This window comes from Oncorhynchus masou, chromosome 27 (genome assembly GCF_036934945.1).
Source record: "Oncorhynchus masou masou isolate Uvic2021 chromosome 27, UVic_Omas_1.1, whole genome shotgun sequence".
NCBI lineage: Eukaryota > Metazoa > Chordata > Actinopteri > Salmoniformes > Salmonidae > Oncorhynchus > Oncorhynchus masou.
Window position 1 is genome coordinate 41,815,343 of NC_088238.1, and position 25,450 is coordinate 41,840,792.

At 42.4% G+C, this 25,450-nt stretch overlaps 3 protein-coding genes across 3 annotated transcripts in view; all 3 read left to right on the forward strand.

Moving 5' to 3' along the window:
* Window positions 1-3,400, forward strand: part of LOC135516188 (rho guanine nucleotide exchange factor 11-like) — a 29,315-nt gene extending 25,915 nt beyond the window's left edge. Inside the window, 1 exon segment of the mRNA XM_064940287.1 lies at window positions 4-3,400. Within this exon segment, the coding sequence (XP_064796359.1) occupies window positions 4-44 (41 nt within the window). The 3' untranslated portion in view covers window positions 45-3,400.
* Window positions 3,401-4,567: 1,167 nt separating this feature from the next.
* Window positions 4,568-15,367, forward strand: LOC135516190 (vang-like protein 2). The gene is made up of 8 exons (XM_064940293.1): window positions 4,568-5,354; window positions 10,343-10,604; window positions 10,815-10,938; window positions 11,160-11,767; window positions 12,595-12,731; window positions 12,900-13,035; window positions 13,565-13,811; window positions 14,259-15,367. The coding sequence occupies exons 2-8, from the start codon at window positions 10,534-10,536 to the stop codon at window positions 14,517-14,519; spliced, it is 1,584 nt and encodes a 527-aa protein (XP_064796365.1). The 5' UTR covers window positions 4,568-5,354; window positions 10,343-10,533; the 3' UTR covers window positions 14,520-15,367.
* A 696-nt stretch (window positions 15,368-16,063) lies between these two features.
* LOC135516194 (uncharacterized) lies at window positions 16,064-20,897 on the forward strand. The gene is made up of 4 exons (XM_064940299.1): window positions 16,064-16,290; window positions 18,560-18,874; window positions 19,689-19,961; window positions 20,693-20,897. Exons 1-4 carry the CDS (start codon window positions 16,236-16,238, stop codon window positions 20,827-20,829), a joined length of 780 nt encoding a protein of 259 aa, XP_064796371.1. The 5' UTR covers window positions 16,064-16,235; the 3' UTR covers window positions 20,830-20,897.
* Window positions 20,898-25,450: the final 4,553 nt, after the last annotated feature.

Consider the following 25,450-nt stretch of genomic DNA (forward strand, 5'->3'; position numbering starts at 1 on the left):
CAGCAGAGCCAGCTAAGCCTGAGATCCTCTCCACTGGATTCTAAAGATGTTATCTCAATGAGGAATTCTTAAGACTCATTCACCCCTGCTCTGCCGTAGACATGCGCACATACACACTGATGGACTGGGACCCCAGCCTTTACCCCCTACCCCACGTCTCACACCCCTAACCCTCAGCCCAATCCTAGCATACACTGCTCGTAGGAGCAGGATCCAGGAAGTACTGTGATGTCTTTGGTGTTGCCCTGGGAGACCAGGAAGTGATGCAGGACTGATGGCCCCGGCCCCCTGACATCGAAGGATCTGTCCCCAACACGGGTTCAGGGTGAACTCTGACCTCCGTGGAGCCAGAGGGAGTCCAGGGACGAGAGGATGGACAGATGAAGGACAAAAAAAAGGAAGAGACTGAAAAGTAGAGAACAAGTGATGGAAATGTGTGAAGAAGCAAATAGATCATAATGAAAGTGGAGAGTGGGCAGAATCTAAATTGGCAAGGAATAATGCCATGGATGAGATGTTGGATGGAAGTAAGGTTGGTTACATTTGAAGGAGAAGTTAGTATACTTTGAACAAAGTAGTGATGGTTCAAGGGAGAGAGTTGAGAAGTGACAGATGAACAGGACAACGTAAGGACCCTAGCACTTTACCCACAATACATCATCTGTCGCGTATCCATACTCCACAACGGATTGGATTAGTGAGGGACTGAAAACTGGACAGATCACCGGCTCCATTGTGAGTCAAAGCTGCACCTTGTTTGAGCCAAGATGGTAGTTCATTACTACTGGTTGCTTTACAGTATGCCTGCCATTGAGGCCAATCGAAGAACGGTGTGTGTGTGTATGCGTGCACACACACACGGAACCAAAATATAAACGCAACATGCAACAATTTCAAAGATTTTAGTGAGTTACAGTTCATATTAGAATATCAGTCAATTGAAATTAATTAGGCACTAATCTATGGATTTCACATGACTGGGAATACAGATATGCATCTGTTGGTCAAAAAAAACAATCAGTATCTGGTGTGACCACCATTTGCCTCATGCAGCTCAACACATCTCCTTTGCATTGAGTTGATCAGGCTGTTGGTTGTGGCCTGTGGAATGTTGTCCAACTCCTCTTCAATGGCTGTGCGAAGTTGCTGGATATTGGTGGGAACTGGAACAAGCTGTCATACACGTTGATCCAGACCATCCCCAACATGCTCATTGGGTGATATGTCTGGTGAGTATGCAGGCCATGGAAGAACAGAGACATTTTCAGCTTCCAGGAATTGTATACAGATCCTTGCATCATGGGACCATGCATTATTATGCTGAAACATGAGGTGATGGCAGATGATGAATGGCACGACAATGGGCCTCAGGATCTTGTCAAGGTATCTGTGCATTCAAATTGCCATTGATTAAAATGCAATTGTGTTGGTTGTCCGTAGCATATGCCTGCCCATACCAAAAACCCCACCGCCACCATGGGGCACTCTGTTCACAATCCGGGGAGAGCATACTTCTTCAGCTTGCCAGTGGCCATCGAAGGTGAGCATTTGCCTGCTGAAGTCGGTTACGACGCCAAACTGCAGTCAGGTCAAGACCCTGTTGAGGACCATGAGCATGCAGATGAGCTTCCCTGAGACTGTGATTACACATGATGATCTGCGGTTGGATGTACTGCCAAATTCTCTAAAATGACGTTTGAGGTCGCTTATGGTAGAGAAATTAACATTAAATTATCTGGCAGCATTGCTGGCGGACATTCCTACAGTAAGCATGCCAATTGCGCGCTCCTTCAACTTGAGACATTTGTGGCATTGTGTTGTCAAAACTGAACATTTTAGAGTGGCCTTTTATTGTCTCCAGCACAAGGTGCACCTGTGTAATGATCATGCTGTTTAATCAGCTTCTTGATCTGTGACACCTGTCAGGTGGATGGATTATCTTGGCAAAGGAGAAATGCTCACTAACATGGATGTAAACACATTTTGGGCCCCAAATTTGAGAGAAATAAGCTTTTTGTGCATTTGGAACATTTCTGGGATTTTTTTTATTTCAGCTCATGAAACATGGGACCAACACTTCACATGTTGCGTTTTATATTTTTGTTTATATATGTTCAGGTTTATTGCCCTGGGCCCAGAGGAAGGAATGGGTCATAAAGAGTAAAGATATCAACATACACAAGCATCATTCATCCATAATATTCTTCATGTTATGAGAAACGTACGTTTCGTAATCACACATGAAGAAAGGTGTGTTATGTTTTGGGAAAACCAAGATGGTGGCCGGTCGGGTCAGTCAGTCCTGTGTCTCTGTACAGCTGCTGTGCTACAGGATGGGTTGTCTGTAGCGGCGACATATTAAGGGTCACAACACTAGTACTGCACTGTTCTCTACTGAATGGCTGTTGTCTTCTGCACCACTACTCCTAGACATACAGGGATCACTACTACGAAAAAGGAAACCTGTTCAATGAATACCCAATGTCTAACATGTCGTCATTTTTTTTCCCCTAAAGAATGCTCTACTGTATTGGGTGTGTACAATACTGTGAATTCCCCTCTTCCCTACTATACCGTGAGTAGTATTTACCGTATTGTCACACCAAAACATGAAGGGATGGTTGTTTATACCAAGTAGCATACGTTTGAACTGAGAGACCCTCGGCACAGACATGTATATATTGGGAGAGGAAGTCTGTTAACCCTATGTAATCCCTTGTTCAAGTGTGTAATCAGCAGCATACAATGTATGTGTGTGTGTGTGTGTGTGTGTGTGTGTGTGTGACACCACAGTGTGTAATGGGATTTCTGAGGGGATGCAGTGTTTTCAGTTTAACTTGGCATGGTGGACAATTCCAGACTATTTTTCTCATACATTTTCTTACTTTCTAACTTTTCTATTCGTCCATCTCTCCATTCACTTACCCTCTTGAGAAGCATTAATTTTTTTCAGTCTTCATCTTTGTACTTTCTACCTCTTCTTTTTAGCGTCTTAAGGTTTTTCATACTGGGGTTCGTCTGTCAGAAGTCTGAGTTTGTGTACGCACCTCGCTCATACAGAGGTTAGAACTGATGTTTCTTCCCTTTGTCAAACGTTGCACAGCAAACTGCTGCACAGTGCAAACTACTGTATGCATACAGAGGTCTTTAACGATCCTTTCTCTTGTTTAAATCTTGTTCACTCATGTAATATAGAAATCACAACCTTGTTTTATATGTGAATCTTTTTTTTCTGTAAAGCCTTAGTCCTTTCTTTTGATTTGATTTTTGTAGATTCGATCAAAACAAGATGTAAGTTATTTTCTCTCCCCTGTTTTTTAGAAAAAGGTGAGATTGTTAGCTGCACAGAAGGAAAATGAACATGTGTTTTGTGACATTAAAAAGAACTGTTTTGAAAGTCCTGGACTGGAACTTGAGTCCTAACTCTCCCTGGCTGTTGTGAAAAATAAACTTATTCTGCCTTGAACATATATAGATCCTGACCAAATGCAGCTACCCCAAAGCATATTTATTCATACATTTTATATCCAATATTGAGTCTACAGAAAAATCGGGCCTATTTCGCTCGAGCTCAATGGCCGTATTGAAGTCGACCACTGAGGAGAAACGTCCAGGTAGAGATCACAGTGAGCGGCAGCCCTAGTAACTGGTGTGACCTGGAAAAACCTGCCCCCAAACCGAGTGAGGCGGAGGACATTCGTTTAGCGGCCTACACTCCTTTTATAGGAATCAAGTAAGCCAAGTATTAAACTTTGGGGCTAGGAAATATTCTATTCAATAGGAGAAATCCTAACTGATCTGCCTCCAAGGGCACCACATGATTGGTTCATCTCAATTGTATTTCCTTGACTCTTGTGTCCTTTCTCCTTGCTTCCTTCTAAAAAATGCATTGGAGGAGATGACCCAAGGGAAGGAACCTCTGACTTTGTCCTCCAATGTGCTGTGAGAAGGAGGTGAGAAGAGTACACAAGGAAACAATTGAGATTCCCCTGTAAATTGGTATAGGATATATTTGACCCTTTTATGGGGATTTGTGCACAGTTGGTAGGTTTCTGTTAAGCCTAATGCACTTTCCAGTTGAGCAGTCAATGTATATCAGAGTAAAGTGTGTTTTATGTTGTGTTTGGTAATGTGGCAAGTATTGTGTTATAACTGAGGTACAAGAAATTGCATTCCACATACTGCTACGCATGCTCAGGGCCACGTTCACTGGGGCAGTTAAGTCACCGTCTGGCCAAATATCCCAAATCCGTTACATTGAAGAGCCTGGGAGTTGAATTAATTCAGAGTTGTAGCTAGTATTTGGGTCTTAGAACTGATTTTGGGGCACAGCCTACATGGAATAGGCCTGCATCTGTTAGGTTTGTTAAATTCGGGGAGCATCTACGGGTCAGAGTTAGCTTTGTATGAAACAGACGGTTAAGGGAGGATTACGCATTTGTAGTAGATCTGTTCTGGGACAAACTGCTGTTCAGGGATCGTCCTTCGTAAAGACGAGAACGGGGCAGGATTACACCATGGTCCTGCCCTCGTCGACGAGAGAAAGTAGAGGTGAGTGTCTGGGAACAGAATGAACAGGGGGAGGGGAGCGAGTGGAGGCGGAGCACCGTTGGGGACTTTGGCGAGTGGAGGGAGGCCATTGATTTTTAGGGTTGGAAAGCAGAGTACTTTTGAATGGAGGAAAGACGAATCTGGATCTTAATTATCCAGAAAGACTGACTGTAACCGTTTCCATACGCGGAAACAGAAACCAATCGGGAAACTGGCTGAATATTCCAAACCGCGAGGGACCGTGTAACGTAGTTTAGCCCTTTTGGAAAGGAGGCGAGCAATTGTCCCAAACCCGGCGACGTGTTCTGTCGTTACAAGGGACCACAGAACAAGAGCGCAAGAAATTTGAGCTCCTAAGAACTGAACATTTTGAATTTATATCAGTTGTCCGATAAAGCCTACACTTGGAGTATCTTTATGGATTGTATTCTGTGATTTAACGGGATACAAAAGCTTTGCGTCTCTGTGGAGCGCTGCCTCGCGCACCCCTCTCGGTGATGAATGACTGTATTCACACGCGCAGCGGGGCTTCCAGCAAAGAACAGATGCAGAAACCGAGAATGGATGCGGCTCATGGCTTTTGTATAGCCTGGATGATTTTCAGTTGAATAAATTTATATTGTATATGAAGAGGAATCAAGTTACAAACCTTTCCTTCCTGAATGATGTATTTGGAGAAGAAACTGAATTAGGATACATCTCCGCTGCCTGATTTGAGTCACTGTTTAGGGTTTTCTTTGTGTCGAGATTTTTAGGCTACGATTCACGTTCACCCATTTGGGTATCACATTTTGAAAAGAAAGGTAAGCTTTCTGAACAGCTTGGAGTCTTTTTATTTATTTCTTCTAAAATAGTTTTCCTTTCTCCGTGGCAGGTTTGTCATTCACAGCCTCTCTATTCAAAGCACTCTGGGACCGTTCATTTCCCCGTTCATTTCCTTCGATTGCTGGCCGATTGTTTATCATTAATGAATAGGTGGCATTGATGGTTAGGATATTTGGTCAATTTATTAGAAAATGTAATTGAACATTATCCGTTGACATTGGCGCAGTATCTGTAAACCATTATGGCTTGATGATAGCCACTTGCAGTTTAGTCCGATAAATTAAACTCCGATTTGAATCCATTGAGTTTGAGTTTGCATGTCTCTAGGCAACAACATGAAGTATCTCACTTGTCACCCAAATTGCACTTTTACGCATGTGTGCCATATATAGCACAGGTATAAAACTGGCTAATAACAGTTTGTTGATGAATGTGAGCATTCTGACGGTTTTTCGTCCAGACTATAAACAAATCCCCTAAAATCTGTATTGGCAACCCACATATCCGTGCTGCTGCATGGGCGTGAGACGTTTTACATTGTTTCAAGTCGGTTCGCACAAACACACCTTCACCGACAAACGTAGCAAATATTTTGCGGGAAAAAGGCTATTCTGACCCATTTTTAAACATATATCTGCGCGTTTGAGTTGCATGCGTCTCATTGTTGGAATGAGACCGGTTCGTAATGGATAGGCCCCATGAAGCCTGTGGCTCGATTAGTTGAGTTACACTGGGCTGAGGCGCCGCCACGCTCTAGCGCCTTGCTGCGCCTCCGAGGCTTTCATCGAGGCCTGTGGAAGGGAGGAGAGCCCCCGGCATTTCGATAGCAGTGCTACTAGGGGCTATAACTTTTACAGCCTATTATGAAGTCGCAGGTGCCTTTTGAGGTTCCAGATGGAATACCCAGAACATTTGTGTGTTGCCTAAATTGGAGTCCTACAGTTAAATGGTTGCAGTGGACTGCAATGGAATTAAAGGAACACACATTTATTCTACCACACACACTCGTCCCACAAACTAGAGGTTAACAGTGCTTTTCGCAGTATTCACTCCCCTTGACTTGCGATGCAGCCTGAATTCAACAATTTACTACATCTTTTTTTCTCACCCATCTAACACATTGACTAAGTGAAAACATATTTTTAGAATGTTTTGCAAATGTATTGCAAATTAAATATGTAATTTACATAAGCATTCAAACCCCTGAGTCAATACATGTTAGAATCACATTTGTCAGCTTTTGCAGTGGTGAGAAAGTCTCCTCAAGAGCTTTCCACACCTGGATTTTGCAACATTTGTACAGTCTGAAAAAATTATTCAAGCTCTGTCAAATTGGTTGTTGATCATTTGGTTGTTGATCATTGCCAAACAGCCATTTTAAAGTCTTGCCATACATTTTCAAGCCAATTTAAGTCAGAACTATAAACGGGCCACTCGGGAACATTCAATGTCGGCTAGGTAAGCAACTCCAATGGATATTTGGCCATGTGTTTTAGGTTATTGTCCTGCTGAAAGGGGAATTTGTCTCCGAAAGTCTGTTGGAAAGCAGACTGATCCAGGTTTTCCTCTAGGATTTTGCTACGGTCTATTCCGTTTCTTTTTATCCTGAAAACACTCCCAGGTTCTTGCAGATGACAAACATACCCATAACATGATGCAGCCATCACCATGCTTGAAAATATGAAGAGTGGTACTCATTGATGTGTTGTGTTGGATTTGCACAAACATAACACTTTGTTGTGAGGACAAAAAAATGTATGGAGTAAAAAGTACATTTTCTTTAAGAATGTAGTAAAGTAAAAGTTGTCAAAAGTATAAATGGTAAAGTACAGATATCCCAAAAAACTAAAGTACTAAATTATTTTTACTTACGTACTTTACACCACTGCCTGGTTCAGTTTATCAACCAGCTAATTATTAGAATCAGGTGTGCTAGATTAGGGATGGAGAGAGAATCTACGGGGCTGTTGCTCTCCCCGTGTCTCGGGTTAACTGGTAGAGAAGAAATGGAGAATAATAGGTCATTTAATATCCCCACTAAGCTATACAACACACACTCATGACCACACCTCCACACATCAACCACAATAGTGCCCTGCTGCTTGTGAAACAATGCCAGCTACTGTAATTACTGTGTATGTGTGTGAGAGAGGACAGATTTGAAAAAGGCTTATTTGCCTTTTGCAAAACCGAGTTGGATAAGTCATTGAATAAACCAAGCTGAAGGGAGTCAAACTACTTTTAGCAGTGATTCACAAAGAAAATAAAGTCAAGAAAGAAGACAGTTTGGCTTTTGGGAGAGGATGGTGGGAGAGCGGTGCAGAGGCAAGAGACGTCGTCCACTGTCAGCTCGGACTATCGTCTTAACATGACTTCTTACCACATCTATGGTCCAGTACAGAGGGTGAACTCCGATTGAACCCACACTGTAAACCCCAATGTGATACCATTACTCAAAACTTTTGAGGAAACCCATTTCACTTCATATATCTGAGTACAGCTACTTCATTTTTTTTTAGTAATCAATACTCAAACTGATTTGTTAGTGATAGAGACATGGATGTTGAATGTATTTATTTTCAGTTCTGTGCCCTTCACAAAGTGAGGTCCTAGGGGAATGTTATCTTTATAATTAAACTCTTTATGACAATACATTACATATCTTGTACGGCCTTATTTTGAAGCCTAGCTTTACCCTAATACAGTGGCCTGAAACTCATGGTTTACAGGCCACATCAGCCCTGCAAGTAGGGTTGCAAAATTCCTGTAATTTAACCAAAATTCCCAGATTTGTGGAAAACCTTTGAAAATGTACCCATATTTTGCAACCTTATCTGCAAGTTGCATTATGTGGACTTGCCAAGTGATGTGTAATTCCTAGTGGAATCCAGCCAGAGTTAAGATTTCCAGCAATTTACATTTTTATTCACCCGTAACCTGCATTCATAATGTCTGCCAGCGTTAGGAACAAACGGTGTGAGGAGAATACCTAAGCCATTTTAAACTGGAATGACCATTTCACTAAGTGGTGCTAAAAATCGAACTAAATGATTGGATTTGTTTATAAACATTTATTTATCTTTTGTGTAGCATACAATTAATCACCCAATGTACATGGAAAAACACGTATTATAAACAGTTCCAAAAAATCTACCTGCAGTAGAGCATCCTGGGGGTAAAAATGATTTGTTATAGTAACTTTTTAAAAAATAGAGTTGATGTGACTTCTCATTTAGTTTTGAGTCAGTACCACAACCATTTTAAGTAATAATGACTTTTCATTATCAGAAGTATTTGAGTTAAAAATGCCTTAGGTTTTCATCAGCAATGATGATCTTTGCCAATAGTTTTAACTTGGTCAGTGCTATAGAGGATACTTGGGACATCCTTAACCCTAACCATAATCCTTACCTTAACCAATTTAAATGGCGTAGGAACGTCCCAAGGATTGCGGCTAGCACAGACTGTTTTAACTTGAGTTTTAAAGGAGGATAGCCGACATTGCTATTAGCTTACTCTCTCTAACACAGTTAATAACCAAAAAGTAGTTAACTTCTTGACATCATTACCTCTCCTGTTTTCTATATAGCTGTCCTGATGAATTTGCTGAGACCTTTACTTCCGTGAGCTACTCAGGCTCTCTCAAAAGAGGCCTATTCCCCAGTAAATGTTAAATGGCAATATATATTTTTTTCTGTCGGTTTCATTCTTATTCAGCTATTTCATTCATTGTTAAGGCACCTGGGCAAACAGTTGGTGTTTCTGCAAACGTCCTCATTTTGTTGTCATCGTTCTTTAAATGATTTAGCCTTCTCGGCCTCTAGAAGCCATGTATAGAATTCTAGCTAATGTCATTGGCATTTGTATGAATAGAGTGTGTGTGTCTTAACCAAGAAGCTCCTGTCTTATTCTCACATGAAACCTATTGTGAGGGCCCAAAAAGGGTTGAGGAGTGAATTGGAGCGAGAGACGAGGGAGAGTGACAGAAATAGTTTTTCATTCACTACACATTATCACATTAAGAATCAATGCCTCTCTCATTGGAGGTAGCAGTGCTAGTCCAGCTGAAATTGCATTGGGTTCTTTGCAACATATTACCTGATGTAAACACGTACTGGCAAAATCAGGATGGAGTAGTTCAGAACCCGAATGTCTTTCTAGACACAAGTGGGAGAGAAGGTGGGGAGTTGGTCAGGCCACCATGGTAACACCCCCCAATCCCCTCTCACCCATCGCCTCTTATTCATCCCCATAGTAATAGCCAAGCTCTGTTGCCCTGGAGACCACAGGGCATGGCATGGAATGCAGTGCGCGTGTGTGTGTGTGTGTGTGTGTGTGTGTGTGTGTGTGTGTGTGTGTGTGTGTGCGAGTACAATCGGGAATATGAAAAGGCAGTGGCAAGCTCCTGTCAACTTGGTGAAATGCATTTTGTTGCTGGAAAATACACACCATTTAACATCTGAACTTACGTATGAGGAGTGAAATTGAGCTTCTACCCCAGGAGAGTATAAACGAGGTTAATAACCTCTGAAGTTATACCACAACTTCATTGTGAGGCTTCTTCAGCTGCTATAACCCATCTCCCAAATATGGAAAATCCTTCCGTTTAATGTGTTTGTGTCTTGTGAGAGCAACCTAAAATGGGCTGCAAAATAATCCTCATTTATCCAATGAAAGCAAACTGCCAACTCACTGAGTTCCTTCATATCCCAGACAGAGTGACGAGGCAATGCAAGCAAATTAAAATAAGAGTTTTTTTCCCACATTGCTGTTTAGAGTCTTATATAAAAGCTATCCCTTTGAGCTCTTCTTTTTTCCACAACCTGCCCTTTAGTCCTGTTGTGACCGCTTGTCTGTCTGATACAGTATTACCATGTAATTAGTCCTGACGGACATGTTAATAACATATTAATAAACAGTTTTCTATCTCCTCATTCGCTCACCACCCCTCTCCCCCTTCCGTCAGGTCTGTCCCCCCCCCTCTCCTCCGGCCTCCAAGATAGATTCCTTCAGGAGTAAGGTTGAGCTCCTCCGCCTGCCTCTGGCCCTCTCATCCAAGTCCATCAGCCACCGCAAGAGTCAGCTGGGCGGAGCCGGGCAGCACGGCACGGGGGAGGAGGTGCCCACAGGGGCAAACCCCGCCCACCGGCCTCTGACATGGACAACGAGTCGCAGTACTCGGGCTACTCCTACAAGTCCTCACACTCCCGCAACTCTAGGAAGCACAGGTGGGTAACACGTGTACGACATAGATACTTATACTGTACATGTACTCACACTCACTCTCTTGTTTCTACACTCTCACTTGCGTGAACATGCATGTCAGGGAAGCTGTGTATAACTTTGTTGACCTGGTTTGGTAAACCTCCCCCAAAAATAGAAAACCATGACAGTTACGGTTAACCCTTTTTGTTTCTGTCTCTGTGTGTGATGTTCAGGGATAGGCGTGACAGGCACCGCTCCAAGAGCAGAGACGGCAGTAGTCGTGGAGACAAGTCGGTCACCATCCATGCCCCTGGAGAGCCTCTACTGGACACCGAGTCCACCCGCGGAGACGATCGGGTCAGAGTTCACTTCTTTCCTACAGTACATCTCCCCTCACTTCCACACCCTGATCTTTGATTGGGGGTCAATACCTGGCTTTAGTTTCTCTCTGTCTACTCTGTCTCTTATCACTCATCCTCTTGTCTTCTCCCATTTGTTCAGGTAATATTGCCTCTTCCCTATCACACCTCCCAACATATGCTCAAAGAAATCTCTCCCCCCCTCTCTCCCTACTCCAGGATGATAACTGGGGTGAGACGACCACCGTGCAGACTGGAACGTCAGAACACAGCGTCTCCAACGAGGACCTGACGCGCGTCTCCAAGGAGCTCGAGGAGTCCTCCCCGCTGGAATGCCGGCGTTTCTTGGGCCCAGGATTGGGCGCCGTCCTTGGCCTCTTCGCCCTGGTCACCCCCCTGGCTTTCCTGGCTCTGCCGCAGCTACTGTGGCGCGAGGCCCTGGAGCCCTGCGGCACGCCCTGCGAGGGTCTCTACGTCTCCCTGGCCTTTAAGCTCCTGGTCCTCCTCATCTCCACCTGGGCTCTGTTCCTGCGCCCGCCGCGCGCTACCTTGCCTCGCTTCTACGTCTTCCGCTGCCTGCTGCTGGCGCTCGTCTTCCTGTTCGTGGCGTCCTACTGGCTGTTCTACGGCGTGCGCGTGCTGGAGCCCCGGGAGAGGGACTACAGGGGCATTGTGGGGTACGCGGCGTCGCTGGTGGACGCGCTGCTCTTCATCCAGTACCTGGCCCTGGTGCTGCTGGAGGTCAGACACCTGCAGCCTGCTTTCTGCCTCAAGGTGGTGCGCACCACAGACGGGGAAAGTCGCTTCTACAACGTGGGACATCTCAGGTGGGTCTTGGAGACGTGTGGTTGTGTTTTGAGGTGTTTTGTGTTTGTCGTTTACATGCTGTTTTGTATAGAGATTGGGGAGTGGGTTTCTATTGTGTGGGCTTCTGTGTAAAGGTTGTTTAGTTTGTTTGCATTTTTAGTAACCTAGTACTCTGATTTCAGAGACTTATGATATCATTGTGGTTGGCCTGCAAATCTGTCAGTCGGAGATTAACCGAAACCCGCTTTACCTCATCAGTCAGTTTGTTTGGGCTATTTGCATACAAATCTCTTCGTTTCTTTGTTTGAATCCCCATTAGCTTTTGCAGAGGCAGCTGCTACTCTTCCTGGGATCCACACAAGACACAAAACATGACAAGTAACACAACACTGGTACACTGATAGACAAGGACACTCACCCAAATGTAAAATACAAAGATATACAGCAAAACATAATAATAATAATAATATGAAGAAAAAAAAGAATGTGTGTGTCTGTGTATGTTTATTCCCCCTCAAAATGTTTTGGTTGCACCAGGCTATTTAGATGGCAGTCATGCGTATGATCAAATGGGAGCGGTTGTGCCTGCTCCGCTAGTCATCTGGTTCCCACCTTAGTGTGTTTGAAGCTGCAAGGCCTGGAGTGCAACCTTACCCCACCCAGCTGATCATCTAAAATAGCTGCAGGACCACCTCGGGTTAAGTGCCTTGCTCAAGGGCACATCGCCAGAGTTAAGATGCTGCCAAAGGGATAATGATGATGATGCTGCTACTGATGATGATTAGGACATATTCCATAGTAATGACATAGATTAATAAGGGTTCGTACCTCCCTTGTTGTTCTCCAGTATTCAGAGGGCAGCAGTGTGGGTGCTGGACCGGTACTACAGTGATTTCCCAGTCTACAACCCTGCCCTCCTCAACCTGCCCAAGTCCATCCTCTCTAAGAAGAGTTCTGGCTTCAAAGTCTACACTCTGGGTGAAGGTAAGTCTCGAATGTTATCCTTTCCGTCTCTCATCGTCTCGCCCCTCTTTTCCCTCAGTCATTTTCTCACCTCTTCACCTCTGTCTTCTATGTGTTCTCTTTTTTGCAAAGAAATTGTAACATTAGATGTTTGTTGATCCTTTTTCTTTATTGTGGTTTTTCTTCCAGAGAACAACACTAACAACTCTACGGGTCAGTCCAGAGCGATGATCGCTGCGGCCGCCCGCAGGAGAGACAACTCCCACAACGAGTATTACTACGAGGAGGCAGAGATGGACCGCAGGGTCCGCAAGCGCAAGGCCAGGTGAGGAGGGGAGACACGCTGGGCTGGGTAGATCGTCAAAGAAAGAACATTTCAATCCATTTGTTGTAGAAAAACTGCTTTTGTGAAAAGTGCATTTTTTTGTCATTTGGTGAGTTAAACAGTTCAAGGGAACATCACAGATTTTTCAAACCCCAGGTATAGAAAGGCTGCCGTTAAAAAAAAAGAATAGTAGATTTAAATATATATATTTTTGAATTTTTCCTTTTTCTTTTTTTACATTTACAATACAAAAACAAACGTATACATACGAACACCAACTTACAGACGCATCCAAACAATGGCTACATCTCATCCGCCTAGACCTGCCTGCTCATATACCCATCCCTAGTTCCTGCATTATTGTTTGCCACATGGCCTTAAATGGTACCAATTTGTTTTTCTCCGTCGCCTGTGCTATTTCAATAAGGCTGACGTTATTTTAGCTCCTCTCGGTTTAGCGCTTGCAATACAAATGCTAGCCTGAAATAACACCTGCGTACTCATTACGCGTGCCCTTTTCTCCTCCCAGGCTGGTGGTGGCGGTAGAGGAAGCCTTCACCCACATCAAGCGTCTCCAGGATGACGAGCCAGCCGCGTCGTCCCCCAAACACCCCCGTGAGGTGATGGACCCCCGGGAGGCAGCTCAGGCCATCTTCGCCCCCATGGCCCGGGCCATGCAGAAGTACCTGAGGACCACGCGCCAGCAGCCCTATCACAGCATGGAGAGCATTATCAACCACCTGCAGTTCTGTATCACGCACAACATGACCCCCAAGGTGAGCCTCCATTCCCTTAACATGATCACTACGCCCTCACAACGTGATCACTATGCGCTCACAACGTGACCCCTACACCCTCACAACATGACCCCTACACCCTCACAACATGACTCCAACGCCCCCACAACATGACCCCTAAGATGCCCAACAGACAGTAAGATGTACACTCTTGATGTGACACCTATACCCTTTACATATGACCACTACGCTCTTAAATAGGACCCGTATACCCCAAATAACCGCCCATATAAGACACTATTCTTGACCGTAAAGGGATTGATATAAGCATGTTTCCCCTGAGGAATAATATCTAGCCTACTTTACATTCCACGGAGAGAAATTGCACACTACAAACACTTAACTCCTAGCGGTTGCCCCACTATCGATATGACGTCCCACCCTGGCTGGCTGTCTATCTGCTTCTCCTCTGTGTGTTTCTCTCAGGCCTTCCTGGAGCGCTACCTTTCTCCAGGCCCCACGCTGCAGTACCAGCGGGAGAACGGTATGGGTCGCCAGTGGACCCTAGTGAGCGAGGAGCCGGTGACATCAGCCCTGAGTCGGGGTCTCGTCTTCTCCCTGCGACGTCTCGACTTCTCCCTGGTTGTCACGGTGACGCCCCTCCCCTTCCTCCACCTGGGGGAGGAGTTTATCGACCCCAAGAGCCACAAGTTTGTCATGAGGCTGCAGTCGGAAACCTCTGTGTAGAGAGGGAGAGAAAGTAGTGGATAAGGGGGGGGGTGCGAGAGAGGAAGAGGGAACCTATGCTACAACTTTCCTCAAAGCCCATCTCTCTCAGTGTTGACCTCCGTGTGAAAAAGGGAGAGAAGACGGCTATCTGTCTCTTTTTTTGCACAAAGCAGTGGAAATGTGGCGTCTGCTACCAAGGGCTGGAGGAGAGACCTCTGTGGCTATCCCGTTTTATTAACTGTGTGTGAATGTCTTTGTGTGTGTTACTGTGTTAGTCATTGGGACTTGTATGTTTCTCATTCCTTGACAGTAACTGGACCGCATTATTTGAAGTTGACATTACTACATTACTAACCAATGAACTGATAAAATATTAAAGATAAATGTGAATAGGAAGACTTGATAAAAAAAAAAAAAAAAGAACTAGAAAAGTTGTGCTTGCAAAAGTTGCAAATTAGCTACGACGTCAACCAATCAGGTGATTGGAATCACTGAATCGACAAATAAACTGACTGCTTCCTGACAGTGGAACCATTTTCATTGGACAAAATCTGACCCTGGTCCAAAGGAAGTGGGTTGTTCTAGGGACAGCTGATGAATGTTTAGTTGAAACACTGACCAGCTGATTTTCATAAGAAATGAAACGTTTAGGATATTTTTTGTTACGTTAATTAATGGATGTTATGTTGGGGACTTTTGATGTGTATTCCAGTCTTGGTTTTATAATGAAGAAGACAGAACAGATACAAAAAACAGACTGAACCTATTGTCGTCATGATATGAGAGGTTATTTTTGTTTTTCGTGCCAAATAAAAGTCCATATCAGATATAGGGCTGAGTCCCAATAATATCTCATTTCTCCTGAATTGTGGACTCGTTTACTACTTCCCATCAAAAGCATTGCCTTGGTGGAGGCCAGGGCTAGTGGGAGTTTCCACCATATTACTTATACCAGTCATCAAGTCAGTGAAGAAGTCATTTTTTGGAAGAAAGAGAGACACATCCATAGTCATGTGTACAACATGACCACTGTACTGTTCTGAACATTTGACCATGCCTAAACACACAAACCAACACATCTGTTTTTATTAACCTGTACTTGAGTGCAGTTTAAGATATGATTTGTTCGATTCAAGGCTCTGAGGTGAATATCATCAACAGTCCTTATGGGTCCAGCACAAACAACGATTCTTGGGCTCTTTGGCAGCTTAGAGCTGCTGTCGTCTGTCTCCTATTGTTGTATATAAATGGTTTTATCTTTTTATATGTGTACCATATGTTCGAGACAATGGTAGCTTTTTTCCCCCTTTTTTTCTACATAAGAACTGCATTTTATTTGATATTTTTTTAGTATCACTTCATGTTGTAAATACATTTGTAGATTGCAGTTATGATGTGACTGTTTTTCATATTTCATAATTTTAGGACTAAATTGTTACGGCCTTTTAAATAAATTATCTCTCGTGATATGATGCTATGTGCCCCTCCCACCCCTGTCTCTCTGTCTCATATTTAAATTTATAGTAGTATTGGAACGACAATTTATATTAATAGTTTTGTCAGAGAATTCATGCTGAATGTAGAATTCAAAGGAATAGTGTGGAATAACCTTTTATACTTGTGACTTTGACAAACTGTTTTTTGACAAGTATGTTAACGAAGCGGAAGCCTAACCACAAACAATACAGGATGTAGCCTCTGCATCACACTTGTCACTAGAAGTATCCATTTTGAATGTCACATTTTAAAATGGCATGTGTTGTTCTCGCTCTTCTTACAATCTTACCAGGTAGGCTGCTTACTTTTAAATGTTTCTTGATTTCATTGAGGGTCTCTATAAAAGTCTGTCATTGTTAATACTTTGAAGTAATGAGTGATGAGAGGGGCAGGGTTGAGGTCAATTCTGTTTCAATCAAGTAAGTCAATTGAAATTACATTACAAGACTAAAGGAAATTCTCATTGAAAATGCACAGTTGAAGTCGGAAGTTTAAAAAAAAATGTCTTGTTATCAAACTATAGTGTTGGCAAGTCGGTTAGCACATCTACTTTGTGCATGACACAAGTAATTTTTCCAACAATTGTTTACAGACAGATTATTTCACTTATAATTCACTGTATCACAATTTCAGTGGGTCAGAAGTTTACTTACACTAAGTTGATTGTGCCTTTTAAACAGCTTGGAAAATTCCAGAAAATGATGTCATGGCTTTAGAAGCTTCTGATAGGCTAATTGACATCATTTCAGTCAGTGCTTCTTTGCTTGACATCATGGGAAAATCAGAAGAAATCCTCCAAGACCTCAGAAAAAAAATTGTAGACCTCCACAATTATGGTTCATCCTTGGGAGCAATTTCCAAACGCCTGATGGTACTACGTGCATCTATACAAACAATAGTATGCGAGTATAAACACCATGTGATCACACAGCCGTCTTACCGCTCAGGAAGGAGATGCGTTCTCTCTCCTAGAGATGAACGTACTTTGGTGCAAAAAGTGCAAATCAATCCCAGAACAACAGCAAAGGACCTTGTGAAGATGCTGCCTGAAAAAGGTACAAAAGTGTCTGTATCCACAGTAAAACGAGTCCTATATCGACATAACCTGAAAGGCCGCTCAGCAAGGAAGAAGCCACTGCTCCAAAACCGCCATCAAAAAGCCAGACGATGGTTTGTAACTGCACATGGGGACAAAGATCATAAGATTTGGAGAAATGTCCTCTGGTCTGATGAAACAAAAATAGAACTGTTTGGCCATCATGACCATTGTTATGTTTGGAAGAAAAAGGGGGAGGCTTGCAAGCCGAAGAACACCATCCCAACTGAAGCACGGGGGTGGCAGCATCATGTGGTGGGGGTGCTTTGCTGCAGGAGCGACTGGTGCACTTCACAAAATATATGGCATCATGAGGGAGTAAAATTATGTGGATATATTGAAGCAACATCTCAAGACATCAGTCAGGAAGTTAAAGCTTGGTCGCAAATGGGTCTTCCAAATGGACAATGACCCCAACCATATTTCCAAAGATGTGGCATAAGGACAACAAAGTCAAGGTATTGGAGTGGCCATCACAAAGCCCTGACCTCAATCCTATTGAAGGTTTGTAGGCAGAACTGAAAAAGTGTGTGCGAGGAAAGAGGCCTACAAACCTGACTCAGTTACACCAGCTTTGTCAGGAGGAATGGGCCAAAATTCACCCAACTTATTGTGGGAATCTTGTGGAAGGCTACCTAAAACGTTTGACCCAAGTTAAACAATTTAATTGCAATGCTACCAAAAACAAATTGAGTGTATGTAAACTTCTGACCCACTGAGAATGTGATGAAAGAAATAAAAGCTGAAATAAATTAGTCTCTCTAATATTATTCTGACATTTCACGTTCTTAAAATAAAGTGGTGATCCTAACTGACATAAGGCAGGACATTTTTACTAGGATTAAATGTCAGAAATTGTGAAAAACTGAGTTTAAATATATTTGGCTAAGGTGTATGTAAACATCTGACTTCAACTGTATGTAAATTGTCCATTCTTGAATTAAATCATCTGAATAAAATGGGACTGACCCCAAACCCTGATAAAGGCACTTGCTATGATGTCACCTTTATCGATGAGCTTTTTGAACTTTAATGGTGTACTGAAGATCAAGGTATATGTAACCTTTCATCAGTCCATATCACATCTCGTATGAAGTAGTTTAGGCTAATTTGACCACTTTTGATACAATTTGTTTAAGGTTAAGATTTCAAACCTCCATTGATACGTATTGCCTACGTCTTGATCCATGACCGAAATAGAAAACAGAAACAAAGAAAATTCTAAATTGTCCTAAATTATATACTATCTCATTTAAATGACAGTTATCACAAAACCAGTTATTTATTTAAACTGAATAATAATTTATGTTTATACTCAGAATATTGAAGCAATTGATGATGATAATGATGATGATCTCTGTTATTACCATAAGGATACCCTATTTGAATTATGTTATATCTAATTCTGTGTATATTACTATACATGATACCATCAGGACAATCATTCCATTCCATTATGTTTCAGTGGTGATGGGAGATACCACTGGTTACCTCGGAGAATCGGTCACCTTGTCTTCTGGAGCCAACTCATCCTGGATCTTGAGCAAGATAGAGTGGTCTATATTCAGCAACAACACCTGGATTGCAACGTACAGGAAAGAACCACACATTCTCAAAACAGACCGTATCTGGCAGTTTCAGGGTCGTCTAAGACTCAACATCTCGTCCGGGGACTTAGAGATAAGAGATGTGAGGATAGGGGATGCCCTGGTTTACTCTGTTCTCCTTAAAGACTATACGGGAGAGCAGCATAAGGTACTTGTCCAGCTCACTGTGACAGGTAAGGTTCTCAATCACAACAATGTACCTGTATTAAAGGTGCACTCTAGGATTTCCATCAGATTTGCCGGCGCAAGTGAGCCCAGAACCCAAGGGTCCCAAAATGGCAATTGAATGCAAGCTTCAGCCCCCCAAAAAATGCATTGTTAAACATTTCTAGTCTGTCTATCTATGGGTAGCAGGGTATACGTGTTATGCTCGACTCACTCAGTTTTCCACCACAAAACACCAGAAAAAGGCCAAAAAAGAGTAGAACCAGCTCGCCTGCTTTTACATTATGATTTCAATATTAGATGTTCAATGTTTCTTTTGAAAAAATATGAATAGTTTCACAATATTAAAACAAGAGTCCAGTTCACGTAACAGGGTTGACCTTAACATGAGGGACAGGCGTTTCATGTGATAAGATGAATCACTAATCATATGAAATAAATAATAATCTTCAGAAATTAATTTGTGAAAGCAACAAAATAACTAGGGCTTTACAATGATGGTGAACACTTTTGGGGTTGGGGTTAGTTATGTTGTGATCTATCTAGAAATCAGAGTAGGTGCGGACAGGAGGGACATGTCAAAATGCAGAATTTTGGCACTTTCTCACAGATTTATTGTATTTTCTATGAGCTCTTGTTCTTATAACAGGCTTTTAAAACGGAATATTTGAGCACAATTTCTAATTAAAATATCAAAGGGATGCAAAAGGTACTCATTTGGTGGAACAACTCTACTGTATTCATATTGTATTCCCAGTTTTGTTTCTGGAAAATGTGTTTTCTATTCATGAGAGCTTCCTGTATTTCCATTCAAATGTCCAGAGCGTCTCAGCAAGCCCAGCGTCCGTAAGGTCTTCAGCATGTTGAAGGACAGCCATTGTGTGATGGCTCTTCAGTGCTCCTCTTCAGTGAAGGACACCCACCTCTCCTGGGAACCAGAAGCTGCGTTTGAGGATTCCTTCTGGAAGGGGAATCCCAACACCAACGTCTCTGTCATCTGGACGTCTTACAGCCCCAATAGAAATGCCACCTTCATCTGTACTGCCAGCAATGGGCTCTCTAAAGCCTCCAGGGTTGTGACGGAGAGATGCCAAGGTACGGTCACTTCTAGGGCCAGGATTCTTTCCCGGAACACATGATCTGACCAGAAAAACAGTGGTGATTTCATCATTCTATGGGCAGGGAGTTCTTACGCTGGTCAAGCTTGCTGTTGTGTTTGAGAACGGTGTTTGTCTCACAGTGAGGTCCCAAAGCATTTGGACAATGACACATTTAGGTTGTTTCAGATTATATTTTGTGTCCAATAGAAATGAATGGTAAATAATGTATTGTATCATTTTGGAGTCACTTTTATTGTAAAAAATAAAAAGTAGTGGGTGTGGTCAATGGCACAGTTTTAGAGGCTCTCCTCATGGCCGCATATACAAAAGTTTTCCATTTTATAGCTGATTTCCTGCAATTATACACATTTTGCCATGGCTTACGCCGTGTCCTAATGCTATCTGAGTGACTTAAACATTATAACAAAATCAATGGGTGCCCCATGCCATGACATTTTTGGAATTTCAGATTTTAATATTTTTTTTATTTTGGTGATAGTTCTCAAAGATTATGTTATTTAAAAACATTTTGCCCCATTATCTTTTCTACAGACTTCATACCCGGTTTGAGTCGTTTAAGTTTACACTGAAAAAGCTTGATGTAGTCATTGCATGCTAGGAATATGGGTCCAAATACTAATCTTTTGACTACTTTACAACATAAAATTGTCACTTTCAAAATTTTTGGGACCTGACTGTATTTCTATTCTCTCCCTGTCTCCTCAGAGCCCGACGTGGTGGGAGAGACCCGCTTCCCTGGAATTGTTTTTCTAATGTTGCTCTTAGGAATTGTGTTTGGATGTGTTTTAACATATATTTGTTTTAAAGTTGAGTTAAAAATGTTCCCCGTACCAACTTTGTAAACTTTGTTTTCTTGTGCATGATACCTTTGCTTAAAATTGATGTAAAAAATAAAATCCGCTGCAGCTGATTTGCTTGGTCCTTTCTTGCTGCAGCTTTCTGCGGAGTAATTGACACAGGTTTTTTAACTGTCAATTATCTTGGATGTTATCCCCAGGGTTTGGAAGGCGGCCATGTTCTCCCTCTCGACAGTGGTGGTGAGATACCAAACCCGGTCTTGGGGATGGCTATCTCTGGAGATCCCTTCGATCTCCAATGAGTTAGGTAAATCTGATTTTAGTTATCTTGAACTTTACTTGTGGAAAGATCTCCAAGGCTTTCTAAAGTTGGATGAATTGGGGCCTCTAGGTCAATTCAAAAGGCTAAGTGAGGACCTTTATAATGAAGAATGTATTTGTTTTCTATGACTGTGTTTAGCTTTTTGTATATTGATGTGTGCACTATGTATATTGATGTGCTTATGAACTGTATATTGATGTGTATACAGGGTTTAATAGACCTTGGTCTTAGCATGACTCCCTGTTCAAATAAAGCTGAATTATTATTTATATTTTTTGGTAATCAACAATTAAAGGTATTAGGATTGCTGCCATTCCAATATAGTATTGCTTACACCAGACTCTACTAAATATATTTATAACTAACCCAATATAGTTCATCTGTGCCATTTACAGTGGGAGCAAATTAAGCATAGTGGGCAGAAAAAGCAAGAAGGTGAGCAAAGCACGAGCTAGCGAGATCCTACTGGCGCGTTGTCGCATGTACAGTGCATTCAGGAAGTATTCAGACCCCTTAACCTATTCCACATTTTGTTACGTTACAGCCTTATTCTAAAATCCTCATCAATCGAAACACAATACCCCATAATGACAAAGAAAAAACAGATGAAAAGAAAAAAAAATGTATTCAAAACAAAAACTGAAATATCACATTTGTATAAGTATTCAGACCCTTTACTCAATACTTTGTTGAAGCACATTTGGCCACGATTACAGCCTTGAATCCTCTTGCGTATGACGCTACAAGCCTGGCCCACCTGTATTTGGGGAGTTTGGCACACCTGTATTTGGGGAGTTTCTCCCATTTTTCTCTGTAGATCCTCTCAAGCTCTGTCAGGTTGGATGGGGAGCATTGCTGTACAGCTTTTTTCATGTCTCTCCAGAGATGTTTGTTCAAGTCCGGGGTCTGACTGGGCCACTCAAGGACATTCAGAGACTTGTCCCAAAGCCACTCCTGCGTTGTCTTGTCTGTGTGCTTCGGGTCATTGTCCTGTTGGAAGGTGAACCTTCGCCCCAGTCTGAGGTCCTGAGAGCTCTGGGGCAGGTTTTCATAAAGGATCTCTCGGTACTTTGGTCCGTTCATCTTTCCCTTGATCCTGACTAGTCTCCCAGTCCTGTCGCTGAAAAATATCCTCACAGCATGATGCTGCTACCACCATGCTTCACCATAGGGAGGTGCAAGTTTTCCTCCAGATGTGACACTTGGCATTCAGGCAAAAGAGTTCAATCTTGGTTTCATCAGACCAGAGAATATTGCCATAATTGGTAACAATATAAAGATATTGAAGCACATTTGATTACTACGCTAGTTGTTCTTGAATAAGAACATTTTGTGTAGGGTTCCCATAGTTAATCCAGTAAAAGTACTTTCTGTAGTACCTCTTTCATACCTTATGCTGCCTGTCACCCAGTCATTTGTGATGCAGACTTATCACTTTATCTAAGATACTAAATGTCTTATATGCCTATCATGTACTTCATCAAACAATACAACTTCATCAAACAAGTTATGTCAGCCTAAATCTCTTCAAAATAAAAGGTTATATCTATCTATCTCCTCTACGATCGACAAAAGGAAAATATTGAATAATGAAAAAGTAGGCAACAAAAAAATTCTGCAATGTGCAGGTCATGATGAAATTCAACAGTAACATCTTAATGATCATTAGGTGGGTGCTTACATTAAAAGTGTGTATTATACAAATGTTATTTTTTTATTTTTTTGCATATCCCACTCACCCTGGCCAAGGATCAGCCATTATTGACAGTGACCCTGGAGTAATTAGGGTTAAGTGCCTTGCTGAAGGGCACATCGACAAATCCTTCACTTAGTCATTTGGGGATTCAAGCCTTGCGCTCTGTTTCTCCGGTTAGCCTACATAGTCCAGTGCGGGCTATTTCTCCTCACAGCACTGGCAGGGCAACCGAGAGTATTCAACCAGGTAAGGTTGGGCAGGCTCGGTGCTCAAGAGCTCCAGTGCGCCTGCACGGTCCGGTCTATCCAGAACCACCTCCACACCCCAGCCCTCTAGTAGCAGCTCCCCGCACTAGGCTTCCTGTGCGTGTCCTCAGCCAAATATCACCAGTGTCAGCACCACGCATCAGGCCTACAGTGCGCCTCGCCTGTTCAGCGCAGCCAGCGCTTTCTCCCTCTCCTGCGCTGTCGGAGCCTCCCGTCTGTTCAGCGGTTCTAGAGCCTTCCTCCTCTACAGCGCTGCCGGAGCCTCCTGTCTGTATACAGCAGCCTGAGCTGCTAGTCTGCATGGAGTTGCCAGTCTGCATGGAGCTGCCAATCTGCAAGAAGCCGCCAGAGCTGTCAGTCAGCATGAAGCAGCCAGATCTGCCAGTCAGCCAGACTCTTCCAGATCTGCCAGTCAGCCAGACCATTCCAACTAAATATGCTTCACTGCAGCTCTGATCAAATCTGGGTAAAAGATTGAAAGGAATGTGATGCTTATTCAGTACATGTAGTTATTGCTTGCTTTTCTAAAGTCTACCAAACTTGCCAGCAGGCATGCCAGCTAAGATAGTTAGACAAGTTAACTTGACTGACAGCCTGGAATGGCTTCTAGGTAGCTAGTTATGAGGTTGGAAAATTGGGAACCTATCTGGGCAAGCCAACTTCATAAAATTGCTAGGTGGCTAGTAGTATTTCAGAGAAACAACATAACATTTTTTGGTTTTAATTCAAGAAAGTTGTTTTTAATGTATTTTTTTACAGGACAAATCTGAGGGGGTACATGCCCCTGTACCCCTATGGGCATGACACCTATGTTCTTATCAATGTCATTGGTATCTAACAGTTGACTAACCAAAACACACCAAGAAGAAAGAGTAGAGAAGAGAAAGAGCAGAGACTTCCTTTTGATAAGGGCTGCTCTTCTATACAATAATGACTGTATGTTAGTTGAAAAGGAAGTCAAATTTTATAGTTCCTATCTGAATATACCCATTTCGCTTAGCTTGAGAGTTAGACGATCAGGCGTGGCCGTGTTTGGGGTTTATCACTGTGTTGATCAGGCTGATGGTGGTGGTTTTGGTTTTTGAGCCTGTGTTTCCTAGCTGCTGCTAGTTGTGTGGTTCGAAGATGTTGCCGACGGAGATGGAAGCTTCATACAGTATGCCTGCAGAATGGTTTGCATGACTTCTGGATAATCTTGTCATTCTCAAACTTTGTTTTGACTTATGCCATGTTAATATGATATCTGATTGAGAATGTATTAGAAATACATATTTGAATGACTTCTGAGTATTTTGCATTTAAGTGGGCAGATCTAAACTCAAATGTATTTTGTAACAAGATACAGTCTGTGTGCATTTTCATCTCGGCTTCATATGCCTGCAGAAGGGTTTGCATGACTTCTGGATAATCTTGTAATTCTCAAACTCTGTAATGACTTAGTCTATGTTAATATGATATCTGAATGAGAATGACTAACACAATTATTGAGGGCCCCCTAGAAAAAAATATATATTTGGGGATCTGAAACAGTCTTTGAATGTTTGTAATTTCAAACCCTAACCAGAGCTCAATGGGAATGTTAGCTAATGTTATGGGAATGTTAGCTAATGTTATGGGAATGTTCCCGGTTTACTGGGAATGCTCTCAATCAACCATTTTCTCAGTAACGTCTTACTTGCTATGACAGTGAGACTGTATGTTGTTTATCTCCTTTAGTTGAATGCACTGTCACTCTGGATAACCAAAATGTAAATGTGTGTATATGGGAAAATGAAGAACTGCAAAGCAGCCTGGGTATTGTTATTGGCCTTGGTTTTTATGGCAGAGCTCATTAGAATAATACTCAGCATGCTTTGCAATTGTTCATTTTTACATATACATTTATATTTAGTTAATTTAGCAGATGCTTATATCACACAATAGTGCTGTCAAACTTTTGATACATATTTAAGGTGAAAGGGGGCCACAAAACTGTGAACCGCCATGAAGTAAAGGAAAATAAAAATATTTTGAAAATACAAATTACAGCTTCTGAAAGTATCTTGTTACAAAATACAGTTTGGTTCTGCCCACTTCAACACAACATACTCAGAAGTAATTCAAGTATTTATTTAAAATACAGACATACCACCCATCTGTTCATAGCTCAATAACCCAACTAAATGACCAAAACGCTGGGCCAAAAGTTAATCGACGTGTGTTCTGTCCACTATTTACCCAGGAAAACAGTTGTGAATTCAGGAATCTATCGGCAGGGACTTCTTACACTGGTTCAACTTGCTGTTGGGTTTGTGAGCAGCGTTTATTGTATTTCTGTTCTTACTCTTATGTCTCCCCTTGTGATTAGTGGAAGAGAACTGCAATGCTGGAATTGTTTTGGGA